A 25,006-nucleotide genomic window follows, 5' to 3' on the forward strand; every position below is an offset into this window, starting at 1 on the left:
GACACTCTGCATCCAAATATAGAATAGTGTTCACATTGGTATTCTTGATGTCCTTAACCAAGTGAAATAAATTAATCTAGCCCCTGATGGTCAATATCCCTTCATATTTTATAATATGGGAAGTCTTTTAGGCATTTACAATGGAAAAAGAACTGGACTAGAAAGTCAGGAGACCAAAGTTTCTGGTCCCAGCACTTTTACTAACTTTAGATAGATCACCTTAGTTCTCTCTGGATTTGGGTTTTCTCCTTTGTATAATAAAATGATGCATCCCTGTGGTTTTGTCCCATTCTGTAATGTTCTGTGTGTGGTGAGGTGGAAACTTGAGTAGCTTTGTTAACTAAAGTCAGAAGTACGGAGAATATGAGTGGGTAGAGGGTTATGAGAAATGCTTTGGAAGCTAGGGTTGGTAGTTTATACTTAGTATAGTGATCTCAGATTTTAGTATGCAAAAGAATCATGTGGGGGCACTTTTTCCCCCTCCTTCCCCTCCTCTTTTTCTTCTCCTCCTCCTCCTCCTCCTCCTTTACTTTCAAAAACTGCAGATTCCCAAGACACCTGCCCCCTCCAGTCTTTTCAGGAAGTCTGGATAGGGCATACTTACCAGCTCTCAATCTGAGCAAATTACTTAATCTCTCTGTGCCTCAATCGCCTCTTCTGTAAAATGGGAATAATGTAATTCTTTCTCACAAAATGATTGTGAAGATGTCATGAGTCAGTGCATGTGAAGGACTTACCACAGTACCTAGCACATGGTATGTACTGAATAAATCTTAGTTACTGTAAATATCATCATTATTTCATATTATTATTAAGTACCTGGCATGGTAGTCAGGTGACGGTAAGGGATCTTAAAAAAAAAATGATCTTCACAAAAGAAATTTGTGCTTCATCTTAGATATTTGAGAGTCAGCATGGCGCAAATAGTATTAAAACCAAGAGGTGGGGGAAAAATGGCTTTTAGACAGATTCAAGTAAGAGAACAAAATCATAGCTGAGGTATACCTGTCACAAAGTGATGGGAAATGTTGAGGGAAGTATTTAAAACTCAAGGGATGGTCCAAAACAAGGTAGCAACACAGAAGCCAAGTTCCAAGAAAAATATTACAATGAAGATATTTGACATTATTATCAAACACAAGGAAAAGATGTTTTTTACTTTTGCTGCAGGTTTTGAAAGTTCAGAAGTGGAAGTGATATATCTAAATATTTATGGGAGATCTCTAATTAGGTGCCGTACATACATTCAGATCAACTTGCTGAAGCTGAACTCCTCCCATCAGTGCCTGCTCTCCTCTCTCTGCCAGTCTCTCGTCTACCGTGATGCCTCTCCCACATAGCCAGTCACTAACTAGAAAGCTGGGATGGCCATTCTTGACTTCCCTCTCTTCTCATTCCCCCGCATCAGTCAGTCATTAGGTTCTGTCAGTCTTACCTCCTAAATCTTTCTTACTTTGTCCTCTCCTCTTGCCCCACTACTACTTGCCTAATTCAAGCCCTACTTATCTCTCTAAAGTACTAGACTCTACCTGGTCTCTCTGTCTCCAGTCTTTTCTGTGTCACATACATTCTTCTCTGGAAGTCAGATCTGAATTCTCCAAAATTCAGATCTCATCATGGAACTCTTTTGTTTAAAATTCTTCAGTAGAATTCTGATCTGAGCAGGATGGAAGCAGTGGGTATTTTGTTTAATCTTCCCAAATCCCTTTTAAAAATACAAAGAACAACTAGGATAGCAAAAGGAAAAACCCACAGACAGCATCTTCAATGATGCCAAGGAGCAGGGTACCTCCAAGAACTTCTGGAAAAGGAGTGGTCATGCCAGACAACTAGCAGCAGCAAGACCTGCACTGTAGCTCCAAGAAAAGGAGCCAAAAGAAGAAAAGGGTGGTCCTAAGAACCAGAAATCAGAAGGAAAGGGCTTCACTCAGAGGGGAAACCTCAGCAAATAAATCTGAGAACAACTGGTAAAATAGATATAGCACCACAGACTCTAATTTGTAAACAATTGAAAAAAATACCTTGGAAACCCATTAAGGAACTTTAGGGAACACAGGGTGGTGGGGCAGCCACAGCCCTTGAGGCAGTCAGTAACACACATGAGCATACACACTCAGCCTGGATGGATGGATGGATGGATGGATGGATGGATGGATGGATGGAGAGATGGATGGATCAATCTAGGTATAAACTTTAAAACTGTATAAAATCTATATGAGAAAAACTACAAAACACTACTGAAAGACGTATATACTTAAATATATATACCATGTATATATGGTATATACTTAAACAAATGGAAAAGACACCTTCTTCCTATTGAATATAATCATTCAATACAATGAATGTATCAGTTCTTCCTAAATTCATTCATAAGTTTAACTTAAGCCCAATAAAATTATTTTCAGATATTTTTCTGGGGTTAGATAAGGTAATTATAAAATTTATTTAGAAGAATAAGTAATTAAGAAAAAAATCCTGAAAAAGAGAAGCAGTGAACAGGTGGCTAGCCACACCAACTTTTATAATACCTAATAAAGCCTCTTATTTAAAAGAGTGTTAAGAGTTAATCCATGAATAAACAGAGCAATAGAGCAAAATGCAAAATCCAAAAATAGACACAACTGAGTGTTGACATTTAATACAAAGCATCATCTCAAATCAGTGGAGAAATATGAACTTTTTAATAAATGGTTGTGGGACAATTGGAAAAAGACAAAATTAGATCCATTCCTCAGTTGTACACCAGGATAAATTTCAAATGAAGCAGAGCTCTAATTATAAACAATAAAACTACACATATTAGAAAAATGAAGGCTAAATTTTCCTTTTCAATGGAGAATTTGGAAAACTTTGAATTACGGCTCAAAATCCAGTAGAGTAATAAAGATGATTGATAAATTTGACTATTTTTTAAAGGAAAAATCCAAAAAATGAGTGACAAACTAAAAAAAGATATTTGCAATTTACATTACAGACAAAGGGTTAATGACACTGATATATAAAGAAGACCTCCCCCCCCAAAAAAGACAGAAAACCTGGTGGAAAAAAATGGGCAAAAAAATAAATAGTTCACCAGAAAGAAATGCAAATAGTTCTTAAAATGTTAAAAGACGTTCAACCACATTCATAAGTTAAATCTGACTTAAAACCAAACTAAGATTTCTTATTAATCAGTGCAGGGGAAAAAATATTCTAAGGTTTGACAACATACTTTCTTGACGAGGTTGTAGGGAAAACAAGCATACTCATACACTGATGATGAGAATGCAAAATGGTACAATTCCTGTGGTGGGGAAGTGGGAATTTGTAATATCTTGCCAAATGCATATGCACTTATACTTTGTCTTAGTAACCTCACTAGTAGGAAATTAGCCTGATAATGAACTTGCAAAAGTAAAAAATGACATATTTGCTATACAATTCATTGTGATATTATTTATAATAACAAAAGACTTGAAACATTCAAATGTCCATCAGTAGGAGTTTTCTTGAATAAACTAGTACTCTACACATGAAATACTCTAAATGCAATGGAGTAGTGTATAGCTGTAAAAGAGAATGGTTTCTAAAGCTCTCTGGATGCTGCTATGGGGTGACCTCTTAGTGCAGAACAGTTTTAGCATACCAATTTATTGTAAGAAGGGGGGGGGGGGAACCATGAAAACGTTGATATACATATAGATAGACATATATACATATATGCACACGTACATATATGTGCGTTTATTTTCAAAAGGAAACAGTGTAAGGATAAAGCAAAAATTAACATAAAAAGTTATTATTTGGGGGGAAGGGAACAGGGTGGAGGAGATAGAGATTGATGAGACTTCCCCATACTGGTTTTATAGTTTTGACTTTGGAACCATCTAAATGTTTTAGATATTATTTTTAAAAAAGAAAAGAAATCATCAAAATTGAAAATAAATGGAACCTAAATATATTTCAAGATGATGATATAAGCACATAGAGAAAGGAATTGTTTTAGGGGACTTTTCTTTGACAGTACATTTCTATTGCGATACATTCTAAGGATAAAAAAAAAGTCTAAGCTGGAGCTTTCAGCAGCAAGGAGGCACTTGAGAACAAGCTCTTGTAAATGTGAAACTCTGGGCCATTGATCGACAATGTTTTCAAACAATAATGATGAGGACAGGACTCATCAAGCATACCGAGTATATGGAATTTTTAAAAAGTAGCCCACAGGATAGAACCAAGATGGCGGAGTAGAAGGACGTGCTCTCACTCCCTCTTACGAGAACACCAGAATCACAACTAACTGCTGAACAGTCATCGACCAGAAGACACTGGAACTCACCAAAAAAGATAGCCCACATCTAAAGACAAAGGAGAAGCCACAATGAGATTGTAGGAGGAGCGCAATCACAATAAAATGAAATCCCATAACTGCTTAGTGGGTGACTCACAAACTGGAGAACACTTATACCATAGAAGTCCACCCAATGGAGTGAAGGTTCTGAGCCCCATGTCAGGCTTCCCAACCTGGGGGTCCAGCAGCAGGAGGAGGAATTCCTAGAGAATCAGACTTTGAAGGCTAGCAGGATTTGATTGCAGGACTCTGACAGGACTGGGGGAAACAGACACTCCACTCTTGGAGGGCACACACAAAGTAGTGTGCTCATTGGGACTCAGGGGAAGGAGCAGTGACCCCAGGGGAGACTGAACCAGACCTACCTGCTAGTGTTGGAGGGTCTCCTGCGGGGGAGGGGGGGGTGGCTGTGGCTCACCGTGAGGACAAGGACACTGGCAGCAGAAGTTCTGGGAAATACCCCTTGGCGTGAGCCCTCCCAGAGTCTGCCATTAACCCCACCAAAGAGCTGGGTAGGCTCCAGTGTTCAGTCGCCTCAGGCCAAACAACCAACAGGGAGGGAACCCAGCCCCACCCATCAGCAGACAAGCAGATTAAAGTTTTACTGAGCTCTGCCCACCAGAGCAACACTCAGCTCTACCCACCACCAGTCCCTCCCATCAGGAAGCTTGCTCAAGCCTCTTAGATAGCATCATCCACCAGAAGGCAGACAGCACAAGCAAGAAGAACTACAGTCCTGCAGCCAGTGGAACAAAAACCACATTCACAGAAAGATAGACAAGATGAAAAGGCAGAGGGCTATGTACCAGATGAAGGAACAAGATAAAACCCCAGAAATACAACTAAATGAAGTGGAGATAGGCAACCTTCCAGAAAAAGAATTCAGAATAATGATAGTGAAGATGATCCAGGACCTAGGAAAAAGAATGGAGGCGAAGATCAAGAAGATGCAAGAAATGTTTAACAAAAACCTAGAAGAATTAAAAAACAAACAAACAGAGATGACCAATACAATAACTGAAATGAAAACTACACTAGAAGGAATCAATAGCAGAATAACTGAGGCAGAAGAATGGATAAGTGACCTGGAAGACAGAATGGTGGAATTCACTGCTGCAGAACAGAATAAAGAAAAAAGAATGAAGAGAAATGAAGACAGCCTAAAAGACCTCTGGGACAACATTAAACACAACAACATTTGCATTATAGGGGTCCCAGAAGGAGAAGAGAGAGAGAAACGACCCGAGAAAATATTTGAAGAGATTATAGTCGAAAACTTCCCTAACATGGGAAAGGAAATAGCCACCCAAGTCCAGGAAGCGCAGAGAGTCCCATACAGGATAAACCCAAGGAGAAACACGCTGAGACACATAGTAATCAAATTGGCAAAAATTAAAGACAAAAATTATTGAAAGCAGCAAGGGAAAAATGACAAATAACATACAAGGGAACTCCCATAAGGTTAACAGCTGATTTCTCGGCAGAAACTCTACAAGCCAGAAGGCAGTGGCATGGCATATTTAAAGTGATAAAAGGGAAGAACCTACAACCAAGATTACTCTATCCAGCAAGGATCTCATTCAGATTCGATGGAGAAATCAAAAGCTTTACAGGCAAACAAAAGCTAAGAGAATTCAGCACCACCAAACCAGCTCTACAACAAATGCTAAAGGAACTTCTCTAAGTGGGAAACACAAGAGAAGAAAGGACCTACAAAAACAAACCCAAAACAATTAAGAAAATGGTCATAGAAACATACATATCGATAATTACCTTAAACGTGAATGGATTAAATGCTCCAACCAAAAAACACAGGCTTGCTGAATGGATACAAAAACAAGACCCATATATATGCTGTCTACTACAAGACATCCACTTCAGACCTAGGGACACATACAGACTGAAAGTGAGGGGATGGAAAAAGATATTCCATGCAAATGGAAATCAAAAGAAGGCTGGAGTAGCAATACTCATATCAGATAAAATAGACTTTAAAATAAAGAATGCTACAAGAGACAAGGAAGGGACACTACATAATGATCAAGGGATCAATCCAAGAAGAAGATATAACAATTATAAATATATATGCACCCAACATAGGAGCACCTCAATACATAACGCAACTGCTAACAGCTATAAAAGAGGAAATCGACAGTAACACGATAATAGTGGGGGACTTTAACACCTCACTTACACCAATGGACAGATCATCCAAAGTGAAAATAAATAAGGAAACAGAAGCTTTAAATTGACACAATAGACCAGATAGATTTAATTGATATTTACAGGACATTCCATCCAAAAACAGCAGATTACACTTTCTTCTCAAGTGTGCATGGAACATTCTCCAGGATAGATCACATCTTGGGTCACAAATCAACCCTCAGTAAATTTAAGAAAATTGAAATCATATCAAGCATCTTTTCTGACCACAATGCTATGAGATTAGAAATGAATTACAGGGGAAGAAAACGTAAAAACACAAACACATGGAAGCTAAACAATACGTTACTAAATAACCAAGAGATCACTGAAGAAATCAAAGAGGAAATCAAAAACTACATAGAGACAGATGACAATGAAAACATGACGATCCAAAACCTATGGGATGCAGCAAAAGCAGTTCTAAGAGGGAAATTTATAGCTATACAAGCCTACCTCAAGAAACAAGAAAAATCTCAAGTAAACAATCTAACGTTACACCTAAAGGCACTAGAGAAAGAAGAGCAAACAAAACCCAAAGTTAGCAGAAGGAAGGAAATCATCAAGATCAGAGCAGAAATAAATGAAATAGAAACAAAACAATAGCAAAGATCATTTCAACTAAAAGCTGGTTCTTTGAGAAGATAAATGAAATTGATAAAGCATTAGCCAGACTCATCAAGAAAAAAGAGGGAGAGGGCTCAAATCAATAAAATTAGAAATGAAAAAGGAGAAGTTACAACAGACACCACAAAAATACAAAGCATCCTAAGAGACTACTACAAGCAACTTTATACCAATAAAATGGACAACCTGGAAGAAATGGACACATTCTTAGAAAGGTATAACCTTCCAAGACTGAACCAGGAAGAAATAGAAAATATGAAGAAACCAATCACAAGTAATGAAATTGAAACTGTGATTAAAAATCTTCCAACAAACAGAAGTCCAGGAGCAGATGGCTTCACAAGTGAATTCTATCAAACATTTAGAGAAGAGCTAACACCCGTCCATCTCAAACTCTTCCAAAAAATTGCAGAGAAAAGAACACTCCCAAACTCATTCTATAAGGCCACCATCACCCCGATACCAAAACCAGACAAAGATACTACAAAAAAAGAAAATTACAGACCAATATCACTGATGAATACAGATGCAAAACTCCTCAACAAAATACTAGCAAACAGAATCCAACAACACATTAGAAGGATCATACACCATGATCAAGTGGGATTTATCCCAGGGATGCAAGTATTCTTCAATATACACAAATCAATCAATGTGTTACACCATAATAACAAATTGAAGAAGAAAAACAGTATGATCATCTCAATAGATGCAGAAAAAGCTTTTGACAAAATTCAACACCCATTTATTATAAAAGCTCTCCAGAAGGTGGGCATAGAGGAAAACTACCTCAACATAATAAAGGCCATATACGACAAACCCACAGCAAACATCATTCTCAATGGTGAAAAGCTGAAAGCATTTCCTCTAAGATCAGGAACAAGACAAGGATGTCCACTCTCACCACTATTATTCAACATAGTTTTGGAAGTCCTTGCCACAGCAATCAGAGAAGAAAAAGAAATAAAAGGAATACAGATTGGAAAAGAAGAAGCAAAACTGTCACTGTTTGCGGATGACATGATACTATACATAGAGAATCCTAAAGATGCCACCAGAAAACTACTAGAGCTAATCAATGAATTTGGTAAAGTAGCAGGATACAAAATTAATGCACAGAAATCTCTTGCATTCCTATACAGTAATGATGAAAAATCTGAAAGAGAAATTAAGGAAACACTCCCATTTACCATTGCAGCAAAAAGAATAAAATACCTAGGAATCAACCTACCTAGGGAGACAAAAGACCTGTATGCAGAAAAGTATAAGACACTGATGAAAGAAATTAAAGATGATACCAGTAGATGGAGAGATATACCATGTTCTTGGATTGGAAGAATCAATATTGTGAAAATGACTATACTACTCAAAGCAATCTACAGATTCAGTGCAATCCCTATCAAATTACCAATGGCATTTTTTACTGAACTAGAACAAAAAAATCTTAAAATTTGTATGGAGACACAAAAGACCCCGAATAGCCAAAGCAGTCTTGAGGGAAAAAAACGGAGCTAGAGGAATCAGGCTCCCTGACTTCAGACTGTACTACAAAGCTACAGTAATCAAGACAATATGGTACTGGCACAAAAACAGAAACATAGATCAATGCAACAAGATAGAAAGCCCAGAGATAAACCCACGCACTTATGGTCAACTAATCTATGACAAAGGAGGCAAAGATATACAGTGGAGAAAAGACAGTCTCTTCAATAAGTGGTGCTGGGAAAACTGGGCAGCTACATGTAAAAGAATGAAATTAGAACACTCCCTAACACCATACACAAAAATAAACTCAAAATGGATTAAAGACCTAAATGTAAGACCGGACACTATAAAACTCTTAGAGAAAACACAGGAAGGACACTCTTTGACATAAATCACAGCAAGATCTTTTTTGATCCACCTCCTACAGTAATGGAAATAAAAACAAAAATAAACTAATGGGACCTAATGAAAACTTGAAAGCTTTTGCACGGCAAAGGAAACCGTAAACAAGACAAAAAGACAACCCTCAGAATGGGAGAAAATATTTGCAAACGAATCAACGGACAAAGGATTAATCTCCAAAATATATAAACAGCTCATGCAGCTCAATATTAAAGAAACAAACAACCCAATCCAAAAATGGGCAGAAGACCTAAAGAGCCATTTCTCCAAAGAAGACATACAGATGGCCAAGAAGCACATGAAAAGCTGCTCAACATCACTAATTATTAGAGAAATGCAAATCAAAACTACAGTGAGGTATCACCTCACACCAGTTAGAATGGGCATCATCAGAAAATCTACAAACAACTAATGCTGGAGAGGGTGTGGAGAGAAGGGAACCCTCTTGCACTGTTGGTGGGAATGTAAATTGATACAGCCACTACGGAGAACAGTATGGAGGTTCCTTAAAAAACTAAAAATAGAATTACCATATGACCCAGCAATCCCACTACTGGGCATATACCCAGAGAAAACCATAATTCAAAAAGACACATGCACCCCAATGTTCACTGCAGCACTATTTACAATAGCCAGGTCATGGAAGCAACCTAAATGCCCATTGACAGACGAATGGATAAAGAAGATGTGGTACATATATACAGTGGAATATTAGCCATGAAAAGGAACAAAATTGGGTCATTTGTTGAGATGTGGATGGATCTAGAGACTCATGCAGAGTGAAGTAAGTCAGAAAGAAAAATAAATATCGTATATTAACATATATGTGGAACCTAGAAAAATGGTACAGATGAACCAGTTTGCAGGGCAGAAATTGAGACACAGATGTAGAGGACAAACGTATGGACACCAAGGGGGAAAGAGGCAGGGGGTTGGGGGTGGAGGTGTGATGAATTGGGCGATTGGGATTGACATGTATACACTGATGTGTATAAAATTGATGACTAATAAGAACCTGCTGTATAAAAAAAAATTTTTTTTTAAGAATTAAGAGAGATTAAAAAAAAAATACAAAGAAGCTTTAGGAAAAGGTTTACCAATTTGGTTGGTCCACATTTTCCTTTTTATGTTTGCAAAAGACTGATGCATGATAAAAACATATGATCAATTAAGTCTAAATTTCTTTCTCTGTGTAAAATACAAATTATAAAGAATAAGAAAGTATATAATCAAATATTAATTAGCAGTATCTTTATCTTTCTAAAATATATAAAAATAATAATATGTCTTAAAACAATGGTACGTTTCCTTGGATTAAAAAAAGTTTGGTATTTTGGCCAATAAAAAATAAATCAACCCACAGTATAAGACCGAATCATCTCTTGTGTGAGGATCTATGTTAAAGATCAGATGACTAAGATGAAAAGTTCCAAGAAGAAGTTTATTATCCTTTAATCCTGAATTTAATTTCCCAAATTAAATTCATTTTATGTTGCAGTTCTGAGGTATCAAAAGCTTTTCTTTTCTTGATATTATATATTATCATAATAACTCAGTATACCATAGGAATTGGAATAAAACGCCAGCTTTCGTTTCTTAGGAATATACTGATAGTCTCTGAAATTCATTTCTTTGTCTCTAAGCTTATTTTATTTTAAAGAGTATATATTTTATCATTAAAAAGAATATTGACAACTGACCTTTTTTGAAAAATAGTTATTTTGTATAATTTGTCTTTTGAAAACAGAACCATCACTAAATAGTGATGTACAGAGTATGTGAGCTAAATGGGAGTGCAACACCAATTAAGATTTCATTTTTGAGAGCCAGAATGTTAAACTGGCCTTTTTATTTTATATTTTTATTTTTGGTGAAGAAATGGTTTAAATGGAGTTTAAAAATCAAATTCATATTTTGTGTCAGTGATACAAAAATCTTAATGGATATCTATTGAATTTTCTTAAATGCAATTTTACTGTTCCTTACTTGGGTATTTCTTTTGGTTAACTTATTGTTTCTGATTACATTTTTTACTTCCACATAACTTTTTCTTTATATTCCTGGTAAAAGGACAATAAAATTCAAATAAGATGTCAGGTGAGACTATATTAAAAAAATTACTCTATTGGCAAAAAAAAAAAGAGTCTAAGCTGCATTTAATAGTCTTATTGTTGGTAGTATTGATTGTTATTTTGAAACTATTATATGTAGATTGTAGGATAAAGCAAATAACTTATGTTGATGATATTAGAAGCCAAGAATCAGAGTAAGAGAATAAATATTTAAAATACAGAAATTATATAATAATCCTTTAATCTTATTATTGAATTGAAAATGTCAGTATAGACTCCTGGTTTATTTTCCTTTTACTAAAAAATACAGAGCTCCTCTGTCCATGGCAATGACAACCCAGTAACAATGAATACCTCTCTTTAATAGAAGAATTCCAACTAATAAATGCAGAAGGGAACTTCCCTGGTGGCACAGTGGTTAAAGATCCGCCTGCCAGTGCAGGGGACACATGTTCAATCCCTGGCCCATGAAGATCCCATGTGGCGCGGAGCAGCTAAGCCTGTGCACCACAACTACTGAGCCTGTGCTCTAGAGCCCGCGAGCCACAACTACTGAGCCCACGTACCACAACTACCAAAGCCTGCGCATGCTAGAGCCCACAAGCCGCAACTACTGAGCCCGCATGCTTCAATTACTGAAGCCCGCGTTCCTGGAGCCCGTGCTCTGCCACAAGAGAAGCCACTGCAGTGAGAAGCCCACGCACCGCAACAAAGAGTAGCCCCCGCTCGCCACAACTAGAGAAAGCCTGCACGCAGCAACGAAGACCCAGTGCAGCCAAATGCAGAAGGAATGACAGAATTAGAAAATTATTTTACATTCTTAATAAAATAATGAATCTCCACTCCCACCCCATTCCACCCTCAGACTGCTCTAGGGTTATTTTCAAATACCATTTCCCACTCAAAAAAAAAAACCCAGGCATCCTTGGAGAAAAGGCTTTTTTTAGGTTTAGGGCAGCAAATGTATAAGATGAATATTGTACTAGATAGCAAGGAAGCTAGTGAAGACTACTATGGTGGTATCAAAAGGACCTGGGTGCCATCTTAAAGGAGCTCCCTATATCAGTCAAAAATGAGACTGAGCATTCAGGGAATAAATATTGCAATTGATTGAAACTGCGGGTTGTTAGAGAACCAATTTGTTATTCTGAAAATCAGTTTTTAAAAACTGACTCATTTGTTTTTTCTGTACAAATTGTATTGCATAGTAACCAGCTAGTTGATGAGGGAAACTTCTTTATAGAAGAATTCCAACTAACAAATGAATCATAGAATTAGAAAATCACCATTTCATTACCCTCAATGAAATGATGGATTTATAGTGCTCATTTGTGGATGCTAAAATCAGGTGAAAGACCAATGGGAGCTTCATAATGGATGGATCAAGCACTTAGGACTGTCAGAACCCATTTTCTCTTCCTTTCACTACCTCAGCACAGCTGCTGATTGTGTATCTGTAGAATAATGCTGTAGTTGGTGGTTTGAACCCACCTACTTGTAGTCTGGGGTTTGCGAGATACCCTTTCACCTGGTTTTGTTGAAGATGTTTGTGGGCTCTTACTTTTACTCTTAAAGTTTCTCTTTGCATTTTTATGAGGAAATTTGGTAAGATTTTAAAAGGTACACTGACACCACCACCTTGTCCCAGTTGAAGGCCATTCCATCAGGCTTTTCTTCCTGTCCTTCCACTGAACGGTTATTGTCGAGGCCACCATGACCTCTACTTGCCATCTCCAGTAGTCACTTCTTAGTTCTCGTGATACTTCCTCAAACTTCATACACCCAAAACTGAACTTTTGATTTCTCCTTCCAAATCTGCTCTTCCTGAATCTTCCTTATGTCATTAAATGGTGATTGTATTCTCTAAGCTGCTCAGCATCATCTTTCACCCCTTTCTTTCTCCCATATTCCACACTTAATCTATCAGTTCTCTCAGATCTACCTTCAGAATATATCCTGTATACTAACACTGAACAAAAAGGAAATTAAGGAAACAATTGCATTTACAATAGCATCAAAAAGAGTAAAATATTTAAGAATAAACTTAACCAAGGAGGTAAAAGACTTATACACTGAAAACTACAAAATGTTGCTGAAAGAAATTAAAGATGCAAATAAATGGACAGTCATACTATGTTCATGGATTAGAAGACTTAATATCGTTAAGATGACAGTAGTACCCAGATTCAGTGCAATCCCTATCAAAATCCCAATTACTTTTTTGCAAAGATAGAAAAATCTATCCTAAAATTCATATGGAATCTCAAGGGGTCCAAATAGTCAAAACAACCTTGAAAAACAAGAACAAAGTTGGAAGTCTCAAACTTCTGGATTTAAGAACTTAGTACAAAGCTACAGTAATCAAAACAGTGTGGTGCTGGCATACAGACAGACCAATGGAATAGAATTGAGAGCCCAGAAATAAACCCTCACATATATGTTCAAATGATATTTGATAAGGTGCCAAGATCATTCAGTGAGGAACAGACAGTCTTTCAACAAATGATGCTGGGAAAACTGGATATCCACATGCAAAAAAATGAAGTTGGACCATTACCTTACACTATGTAGAAAAATTAACTCGAAATGGGTCAGAGACCTTAGCATAAGAGCTAAAACTATAAAACAGTATAAGGGAAATGCTTCATAACATTGGATTTAGCAGTGACTTCTTAGATATGACACTAAACATACAAGTAATAAAAATTATAAGTTGGACTGTATCAAAATTTTAAATGTCTGTGCATCAAAGGACACAGTAAATTAGAATGAAGAGGCAACCCACAGAATAGGAGAAAATATTGGCAAATCGTGTATCTGGCAAGGGTTAATATCCAGAATATATAAAGAACTCCCACAATTCAACAAAACAAACAAACCTGATTTTTTAAATGGGCAAAGGACTTAAAAAGACATTTCTCAAAAAGAGATATATACAGGGACTTCCCTGGTGGTCCAGTGGTTAAGAATCACCTTCCAATGCAGGGGATGTGCGTTTGATCCCTGGTCGGGGAACTAAGATCCCACATGCCGTGGGGCACCTAAACCCACACACCACAACTAGAGAGAAGTCTGCGTGCCTCAACAAAAGATCCCACATGCCGCATCGAGGATCCCACGTGCCACAACTAAGGCCCAAAGCAACCAAAAAAGAGAGCGATATACAAATGGCCAATAACCACATGAAAAGATGTTCAGCATACTAATCATTAGGGAAATGCAAATCAAAACCACAATGAAATATCACTTCACAATCATTAGAGCTAATGTTTTAAAACAAAATATTTCTTGGATGAGGAGAAATTAGAACCCTTAGGCACTGCAAAATGGTGAGGCCATTGTAGAAGACAGTATAGCAGTTCTTCAAAATATTAAACATAGAAATACCATATGACCTGGCAATTTCACTTCTGGGTATATACCAAAAGAATTGAAAGCAGGATCTCAATGAGATTATTTTATACCCATGTTCCAATAGCAGCATTATTCACAATAGCCAAAAGTGGAAGCAACTTGGGTGTACATCAGTAGATGAATGTATAAAGGAAATGTAGTGTATACATACAATATTACTCAGCCTTAAATATTATTAAGCCTTATTATTATTCAGCCTTAAAAAGGAAGAAAATTCTGACACATGCTACATTGTGGAGGAACCTTGAGGACACTATGGCAAGTGAAACAAACCAGTCATAAAAAGACAAATACTGTATGATTCCTCTTACATGAGGTACCTAGAGTAATCAAATTCAAAGACAAAGTAAAATGGTGGTTGCCAGAGACTCAGGGGGTGAGGGTGGAAGGAGGGAATGTTTAATGGATATAGAGTTTCAGTTTTGCAAGATGAAAGAGTTTGGGAGATTTGATGCATAAAAATGTGAATGTATATAACACTACTGAAGTGTACGCTTAGAGATGGGTAAGATAGTAAATTTTGTTACATGTTTTTACCACAATTAAAAAAATTTTTAATTTGTAAGATATTTGTCTGTATAAAGAAATATCAGGGCTTCCCTGGTGGCGCAGTGGTTGAGAATCTGCCTGCCAATGCAGGGGACACGGGTTCGAGCCCTGGTCTGGGAAGATCCCACATGCCACGGAGCAACTAGGCCCGTGAGCCACAATTACTGAGCCTGCGCGTCTGGAGCCTGTGCTCCGCAGCAAGAGAGGCCGCGATAATGAGAGGCCCCTGCACCGTGGTGAAGAGTGGCCCCCACTTGCCACAACTAGAGAAAGCCCTCACAGAAAGAAAGACCCAACACAGCAATAAATAAATAAATAAATAAATAAATAAATAAATAAATAACAAATTTTTTTAAAACTGCTTTAAGAAATATGATAATATATAGTGGAGTTATATAAGTAAAATGGGTGACAACAATAGCACAAAGGCTGAGAGGGATAAAATGAAAGAATACTGTCGTAAGGCTCTTACACTATATGTAAAGTAGTATAATCACCTGAAATTAGACTGTGATAAGTTAAAGATGCATACTTAAACCCTAAAGTAACACTACAAAGAGTTATAGCTAAATCCAACGAAGGAGACAAATGAAATTGTAAAAACACAAAACAAAACAAAAAACTCAATCCTAAACAACACAGAAAAAAGCAGGAAAAGGGAATAAAGAACAGATGGGACAAATAGAAAACAAATACCAAAATGATATACATAAACATAATCATATCAATAGCCACATTAAAGTATACCCTCTAAACACCCAGTTAAAAGCAGAGGTTAACAGATTGGATTAAAAAAGGAAGACCCAACCATATGCTGCTTGTAAGAAACCTTTAAATATAAAAATACAAATAGGTTAAAAGGGTGAAGAAGGCTACACAAAACCAACACAAATCAAAATAAAGTTGAAGAGGCTAATTAATATCAGGAGATTTCAGAGCAAACCTATTGCCAGGGATACATTTTAACATTTATGCACGTAATAACAAAGCTAAAAAAAATATGAAGTGAAAACTGATAGACCTGCAGTGAGAAATAGACAAACCTGCAATTATAGTCAGAGATTTCATTACCCCTCTCTCAATAATTGAAAGAATAAGGAGACAGAAAATCATTGAGTATGTAAAAGACTTGAACAGCATAGTCAACTAACTTTACCTGATTGATGTTTACAGAACACTCCCTCTAACAAAAGCAGAACATACATTCTTTGGAAATGCTCTCTGGGCCATAAAACAAGTCTCAAATTTTAAGAGGATTCAAGTTACACAAAATATGTTCTCTGACCTCCTGGAGTTAAATTAGAAATCAGTAACAGGAAAACCCCCAAATATGTGGAAACTAACTTCTAAATAACCCATGAGATAAAGAAGAAATCAAAAGGGAAATTAGAAGATCATTGGAACTGAATGAAAATGAAAACACAATATATCAAAATTTTGAAGGTGCTACTAAAGCAATTTCTATATTAGAGAAGAATGTCTGGAATTAATACTCTCATCTTACCCCTTAAGAAATTGGAGAAAGAAGAGCAAATTAAACCAAAAGTAGACAGAAGAAAGGTAATAAGAAAGATCAGAGCAGCAGTTGTTGAACTAGAAAACAGAAAAACAGTAGAGAAAATTACTCAAAGAATTAGTTCCTTGAGAAAATCAATAAAATTGATAAGCCTCTGGCCAAACTGATCAGGAGAAAAAGAGAAGGCACAAATTAGCAATATCAAAAATGAGAGGGCTTCCCTGGTGGTGCAGTGGTTGAGAATCTGCCTGCTAATGCAGGGGACACGGGTTCGAGCCCTGGTCTGGGAAGATCCCACGTGCCACGGAGCAACTAGGCCCGTGAGCCACAACTACTGAGCCTGCACGTCTGGAGCCTGTGCTCCGCAACAAGAGAGGCCACGATAGTGAGAGGCCCGCGCACCGCGATGAAGAGTGGCCCCCGCTTGCCGCAACTAGAGAAAGCCCTAGCACAGAAATGAAGACCCAACATAGCAATCAATCAATCAATCAATAAATAATAAAATAAACCTTTAAAAAAAAAATGAGAGTGATGGCATCGCTACAGATTATAGAGATAGTAGGAAATCTTATGAACAAGTTTAAGCCAATAAATTTGACAACTTCTATGAAATGGATGAATTCCATTAGTGTGGTCATTCTATACTAATGACCAAAGCTCATTCCAGATGAACAGATAAATTAAATAGCCCTATATCTATTAAGGAAATTGCATTTAAAACTATCCGAAAAAAGAAAACTCCAGGTACAGATGGTTTCTGGTGAGTTCTACAAAAACTTAAGGAAGAAATAATAACAATTCTATGCCAATTCCAGAAAACTGAAAAGATAGGAATACTTCCCATTTCATTCTATGAAGCCAGCATCATCCTGATACCAAAACCAGACAAAAACATTACAAAACAGAAAACTACAGACCAGAATCCCTCTTGAACATAGATTTTAAAATTCTAAACAAATTTTACCAAATCATATCTAACAATATATAAAAATAATTCATCATGACCAGGTGGCATTTATCCCAAGAATGCAGGTTGATTTAACATTCAAAAAATTAATCAATATAATTTTCTATATTAACAGACCAAAAAAAGGAAAACCACATAATCTCAATAGACGCAGGAAAAAAACATTTACCAAAATCCAGCATATATTCCTGATTAAAAACTTTTAGCAAGGTGTCTGGGATGATGTAGGGTCCAGGGATGGCAGTGTGCAGGGCCTGGGGGTCAGCTGGCCAAGGGTTGGCCAACCTGCAGTATCCCTGGTCTCTCCAGCCCTCACCTAAGACTATCCAAGAGGACAAAGCCTCCCCGATGGCAGGCTCAGCATGTGGGAACCACCTCTCTGAGGCCTTCCTTGGGCCCTGAGCCAGACAGAGGGCCTGGTTCCTGGAATAACAGGCTGACAGTGACAAGAGTCCCTTCCCCTGGGCTGGGCCCCTCTATAGCCAGGAGCCAATGGCCCGGGACAGAGCCAAACCCTGTGAGCTGAACCAAGAGAAATACGATGCTGATGACAACATGAAGATCATCTGCCAGTGGGACAGCACCATGGGCAAGTCCAAATTTATGGAGAGATTTTTCATAGATGGGTTTCAGCCACAGCAGCTGTCCACATACACCCTGACCCTGTATAAGCACATGGCCATGGTGGGCAGTATCTTACTGGTCTCATCCTTGTGGACTTTTTGGACACAGCAAGCCAGGAGCAGTTCCAGAGCACACATGCCTCCTACTGCAAGGCCCACGCCTACATCGTGGTGTTTGATGTCAGAGGAAAGTCACCTACAAGAACCTGAGCACCTTGGGAAATGGGGCTTTGGGAGTTCAGGCCAGAGATCCTGTGCATCTGGTGGCCAAAAAAAATGATGCAGACATAAAGGTGACCCCCAAAATCTTCAGTTTTGCCCAGAAGTTCTCCCTGCTCCCATACTTTGTCTCAACTGCTGATGGTACCAATGGTGAAAAGCTTTCCAATGATGCAGTTCAGTTGGCTGTGTCTTAGAACACCCTGTACACTTCATGGATGAGGTTTTGCAGGAGCTTGAGGACTTTGACTTGGATAGAAGGAGCAGAAGGAGGAGGATATGCCCAACTAAGAAGCAATGGGGCAGAATTGTGAGCCCATCTCAAAACTGAGAAGCTCTTCCAAGCCATCTCCCACTCTACCTCCTGAAAACCCACCAATCCAATTTGCCTCCCCTACTTCATGGCCCATGATACCTGACCCTCTCACAGTTGTTGTCCCCTCCCCTGTACTCAGGGACAGGGATGGGGATAGCACCAGCTAGTTCCCTCAACAGGTGTAAGAGGTCCACATTAGACCGTAAAGCAGAATTAGAGATCAGTATTATAACCTTCCTTCCATGGCCAGACATTAAAGAGAATCAGGGAACATGCTTTGTGTGTCTCTTAGAAATTTAGGTGAGTTTTTTTTTTTCTCCCAGAACTGACCTCAGGGTCCGTTCATTGCATCTCCACCAAGGGAATGATTTCTAATCCTTGACTACCCCCATTTCCATCCCCGTGGAATTTGGGAAGCCTCCATCCTTTTTACACATGACCTACCATCCTTTTTCCTCTTTAGTCTCCCAACAAACTTTTTAAAAAATGGTTTTGAGTAGACAGCTGTTCACTCCACAGATTTTTGAGCACCTATGGTATTTCACGAGCTCTTGTAGGTACAGCCAAGACCACAGGCACAGATTTGCCATTAAAATCAAGTGAAAGCAGGTGTCAGATCTGGCCGTACACAAACTTTGTTGGTAAACGTCAAAGGTCAGTAGGCCATTGGGTCCAAACCCATTTGGATTACAAGAACTTGACTTCTTAAAGAGGTACCTTTAAAACCCCTCTTTCATCATATGAGGCTTTCCCTCATTTTTTGAAGACTAGTATGGACATTGTGTCTCCTTGGGTGACAGAGGCTGCAAAAGAACCATCCTGCTGCCTTTTCCGCTTCTTTCTAGTACTTGTGGTTCACTAATGTGTTTTTATGATCATCTTGTGCATTATTTCCATTGTTTTTATTTTTTTTCTGTTTTTTTTTTTAACAGTAAGGGTTGAATTACATTTTAGAAATCTCTTAACAAAGTAGGCATAAAATGTAACTTCCTTAAACTGAAGAGGGGCATCTATGAAAAACTGACAGCTACCATCATACTTAAAGGGGAAAGACTAAATGGTTTTTCTTAAGATTAGGAGCAAGAGATTGATGTGTGCTCTTATGACTTTTGTTTCCACATTATACTGGAGGTTCTAGCCAGCACAATAAGGAAAAAGAAAAATAAAAGGTACCCATATTAGAGATGAAGAAGTAAAACTGTCATTTGCAGATGACATTATTGTCTATGAAGAAAATGTGATGGCGTTTATAAAAAAGCTACTAGAAGTAACATGGGTTTAACAAGGTTGCAAGATGTAAGATCATTATACAGTTTTATAACTTTTTTTTTTTAAAGGTTTGATGAAAGTTCATAATAATGCAGTTGACAAGAAAATTAGTTATTTCTGAGATATACATTTTAAAGTAATAACTAGGATTATTACTTACAACATTATACCAGAACATATAAGATTTTTAGAAATTTCATGCAATGTCTGAAACATTTATATTAACATATTTCCATACATATTTCCATACTATAACTATTTTTTTAATATTTATTTTATTTATTTATTTGGTTGCACCAGGTCTTAGTTGCGGCCGGTGGGCTCCTTAGTTGTGGCTCACAGGCTCCTTAGTTGCAGCTTGCCAGCTCCTTAGTTGTGGCACGTGGGCTCCTTAGTTGTGGCATGTGAACTCTTAGTTGCAGCATGCATGTGGGGTCTAGTTCCCTGACCAGGGATCAAACCCAGGCCCCCTGCATTGGGAGCTCAGAGTCTTAACCACTGTGCCACCAGGGAAGTCCCAAGATCATTATACATTAATGAATTTTATTTCTATACAAGCAATGAATGGGAATTGAATTTTTTAAATACCATTTTCATTAGCATCAAACAGGAAATAACATAAACAGGAAATTCTTAGAGATCTCACAAAAGATGTACAAGACCTATACAGTGAAATCTATAAAATATTGTTGAGAAAAATAAAAACTAAATAAATGGAGAGATATACAGTGTTCGGGGGACCACTCAATATTGTTAAGATGTCAGTTCTCTCCCAGTTCTATACATTCAGTGCAATCCCAGTGTAGATCCCAGAAGGCTTTTGTTTTTAATAGAAATTGACAAGATGAACCTAAAATTAATATGGGAATGCAGAGGATCAAGAACAACCAAAAAGACATTGGAAAAGGAGAAAAAAATTGGAGTTGATTTCAGATTTGTTACAAAGCTACAGAAATCATGACAGTGTGGTATTTGCTTAATGATAGACAAATAGATACATGGTACAAAATAGTGTTTGGCCATAGACCAACACGTATATGGGCAACAGGTTTTTGCCAAACGTACAAAGGCAATTCAGTGGAGGAAGGACAGCCTTTTCAACAAATGGTGCTGGGACAATTATGTGTCATATGAAAAAAAGAACTTTGATCCATACCCTGAACCATATGCAAAAGTAACTCAAATGGATCAGAGACCTACGTATAAAGGCCTACATATAAACTTCTAGAAAAGAAAATAGGGAGAACTCTTGTAACCTTGAGTTAAGGCAAAGATTACTTAGATACGACACCAGAGCACAATCAACAAATGAAACATTGATAAACTGACTTCATCAAAATTAAAAACTTCTGCCAGAGAGAAAGTATATGCAAAATGAATTATATCTTGAGTATGTAAAATACTCTCTAAGTGGCTCTGTAGCACAATGGGTAGCACACTGGACTTCTAGAATATGTAAAATACTCTCAAGTCAATAATAACAACTCTAGAAACATGGGCCAAAGATTCTAGCAGACACGTCCCCAGAGAAAATATGCAGATGGCAAATGAGTACATGAAAAGATGCTCAACATCATTAGTCATTATAGAAATACAAATTAAAACCCCAATGAGATACCACTGCACACCTATTAGAATGGTTAAAATCAAATGAAAAAGACTGGCCATACCAAGTGTTGGTGAGGATGTGGAGGAACTGGGATTTTCATACACTGCTGGTGGAAATGTAAAATGGTACACTTACTTTGGCGAACACTTCGGCAGTCTCTTAAAAAAAGTCACACACGCCTACCATATTAGCCAATCTTCCCTACTTCATAGCTGTTTACCCCAGCACAAGGAATGTATAAGTCCTTACAAAGACCTGTATGCTGTTTGAAAAGTAAAGAATGCTGTTTTTAGCTTTATTCATTGCAGCCAAAACTGGAAAACAATACAAATGTCCCATCAACAGGGAAAAGGATAAATAAGTTGTGGTATGTCTATACAATGGGATACTACATAGCATAAGAAAGAAATGAACTATTGATGCATGCAGCAACGTGAATTAATCTCAAGATAATTATGCTGAGTGAAAGAAAGCATGCACAAAATAGTACGTACTGTCATTCCATTTATATAAGACTCTCAAAAATACAAACTATAGTAGCAGAAAGTAGTTCATGGGGGATGAAGTGAAAAGGTGGCAGGAAGAAGGGATTAAGAAGAGGCACAAGGAAACTTGGGGAGGATGATAGACTATGTTGATTGTTGTGATGGTTTCATAGTCAAGTTAAAACATCAAATTGTACACTTTATGCAGTTTAAGTCAGTTATATCTCCATAAGGCTATTTAAAATATATATATGTATGTATGCATGTATATGTATATATGCATGTATGTGATAGAGGGGACTCAGATTAAAAGAGACTTGAGACACATAGCAACCAAATGCAATGTTTGGACTTTGTATACTGATTCAAGCGTTCTGGAGGCAACTGGGGAAATTGTCTGAGTGTTAGATTATGTTGATTAATTATTGTTAATTTTGTTAGATAAGACAGTGGCACCAAACAAAAGCCCGTATCTGTTAGACATAGTTCACTTGGGGTGACTTTATGGGTGAAAGCATACAGTGCTTGTGATGTGCTTTGAAATCCTCTAGCACAATAAGGAGAGGGGAATAGATGAAGAATATAGGTAAATATTGATAATTGAAAGTCAATGATAAGTACATTAAAGGTTCATTAAATTCCGGTTTCTTTTGTGTACTTTAAAATTCCTCCTAAAATTTTATGCTGTTTTTGTCTTATCCTCAGGGTAGAATCCAAGGTCCCCTTTGTTTTAACCCCCACCATACCCCTTCAGCCTCATCATCTGCCTCCCACCACAGTTTAGGATCTGGTTATATGCAGGGTGACCGTCTGTCCCAGTGTGCCTGGAACAGTCTTGGTTTGCACCTGTTGTCCCAGTGTAATTATTAACAGGGCCCTCTGACTCTCAAAATATTCTAATTTGAGTAATATACGCTTACCCTAGTTATAGTTATATCGAACTGTAATTTCCTTCACATACCTGTGCTTCACACCTGTTTGTCTTTACTAGACTATTCCTTTGTCCAGAATCCCCCTTCCTATCCCAATGCTTTCCTTATCTAACTCCTTCCTACTCACTTTTCCAAGTCTTAGCTCAGGCATCATTTTCTCAAAGCCTTCCCTGGCAGTCCTCTGCTGCCCTGTCCCACCCCACCTGCATTATTTTGCCTTCTTTGTGCTGCCACACCACCTGGGCATGCTCCATCGTACGGCACTTGATGAAAATGTGTTTACTGGTCTGCTTTCCAATTCAGTTAGCTTTTCAAGGTTAGGGGTACACTGTCTTTTCATCTTTGGGTCCTTGGTGTCTAACAGTGTTGGCAGTGTCTGCAAAATGCTGGATAAATTCAGCCTTAGAGATTTTCTGACTTAACCTTAGATAAATGAGAAAAACTCAAGCTTGGAAAGGTAAATGCACCTTTCTAAGATCACGGAGCATAGCAGTGGCAGAGTCAGAAGCAGAGGTCATGACTGCATCCCTTCTCCCACACAGTGATATGATAAGCAATTTTAAGGAGCTTTAGAGGTGTCCTTTCACAAAGACAGAGCTTATATATCTAATAATGGTCATCCTTGGAGCAGAATAGGAAAGCTATTAGAACAGTGGCAGTAGCTCTGACATGTACAAGAACTAGATGTTGATAATGCTGTAATATTTCAAATGTTTGTTAGATACAAAATGCAACGGTGATTATGACACCTGGCTTTTTTACTATATACATTTATTTACCAGAATGCTAAATCTATGGGAAAACTGCCAGTTTTTCTCGTTTTTTAATTACTTTTTTAGAATCCTCTCATATGATATGACATGGAAAGTAATGTAGGATAATAGGGACTTTATACATTTAATTATTTTAAAATAAAGAACATCATCTAGAGTACATCTTAAAAGTTCTCATCACAAGAAGAAAAACATTCTGTATGGTGATAGATGTTAACTAGACTTATTGTGATCATTTCAAAACATACAACTATCAAATCATTATTTTGTACACCTGAAACTAATATAATGTGTATATCAATTATACCTCAATTAAAAATTTTAATAAAATAAAGTTAGCTGAAATATCAGAAAAAAAAAAGAACATCCAGAGATCTTACACTTAATGTCTGTTTTCCTTTGCAATTTTCATAGCGTCGTCTTGGAGATGCAGCCAAGAAAGCCATCAGCAAATTAACAACCAGAACAGTGAAAAAAGGTGATAAGGTACAGTAATGAAATCACTTTAACACTATAAAAACAGTAAAGTATTTTGCTTTTGATTTGGTGGGCGGGAGTATACCCTAACCATTTGTGTCTCCTTTGTTAGATTATTCTTTTTCTCCAAGCATACTATCTAAACTAGCTTCTCTTTGAAATCTTATTCTTAGTATGCCTGTCATTCAGAGACCCTCCATACAGTTCTCTAATTTTCCTGGATTTTAAATGCTCCTGTCATCATTAGCATCACCGGACTACTTACGGTTTCCCTAGCTGTGGTGTTCAACAGTTTTCTTCTGCTAAAACCTAGCATACTTTGGGGAAGAACTCTTAAGTAGCCAGGAATGTGCATTCTCTTCCTGTGCTTCATGCGACTTTGCCTCTCTCTTCTGTATTCTAGTTCTTCACCAGTTAGCTGGAGAACTAGAGACCCACATTCAAGGGAGTGTTGGTTAACAAGGTGCTTTCTGTACAGTGGGCTAAGCAGTTTGAAAGAAGGGCGCGGTTTGAAAGAAGGGCGCAGTTTGTTAGGGTTGGGTCTAGTGGCTTAGGGGGAATGAATCAGAGAGGCAGTGATAGAGGCTATCTATGGCTGAGATTCCTGACCCGAATTCTCCAGTCAGATCTCAAAATTAGGTAGAGCCCTGCTTCTGCTCTCTATGGACAAAACAGCAACTTAATGTGAGACCCTGTGTTCAATATATTCAAGGTTATCTAGAATGAAGAAATTGCATCT

The 25,006-nt window shown here is 37.6% G+C and overlaps 1 protein-coding gene and 1 pseudogene across 2 annotated transcripts in view; both read left to right on the forward strand.

The window, feature by feature from the left end:
• Positions 1-25,006, forward strand: part of RNF130 (ring finger protein 130) — a 101,399-nt gene that overhangs the window by 55,359 nt on the left and 21,034 nt on the right. For both annotated transcript variants that reach the window (XM_059917891.1, XM_059917890.1), the window contains exon 4: positions 24,205-24,276. In XM_059917891.1, the coding sequence (XP_059773874.1) occupies positions 24,205-24,276 (72 nt within the window). The remainder of the gene's footprint in view (positions 1-24,204; positions 24,277-25,006) is intronic.
• LOC132363957 (rab-like protein 2A) lies at positions 18,057-18,802 on the forward strand (annotated as a pseudogene).

This window comes from Balaenoptera ricei, chromosome 3 (assembly GCF_028023285.1).
Source record: "Balaenoptera ricei isolate mBalRic1 chromosome 3, mBalRic1.hap2, whole genome shotgun sequence".
In the NCBI taxonomy this organism is placed as follows: domain Eukaryota; kingdom Metazoa; phylum Chordata; class Mammalia; order Artiodactyla; family Balaenopteridae; genus Balaenoptera; species Balaenoptera ricei.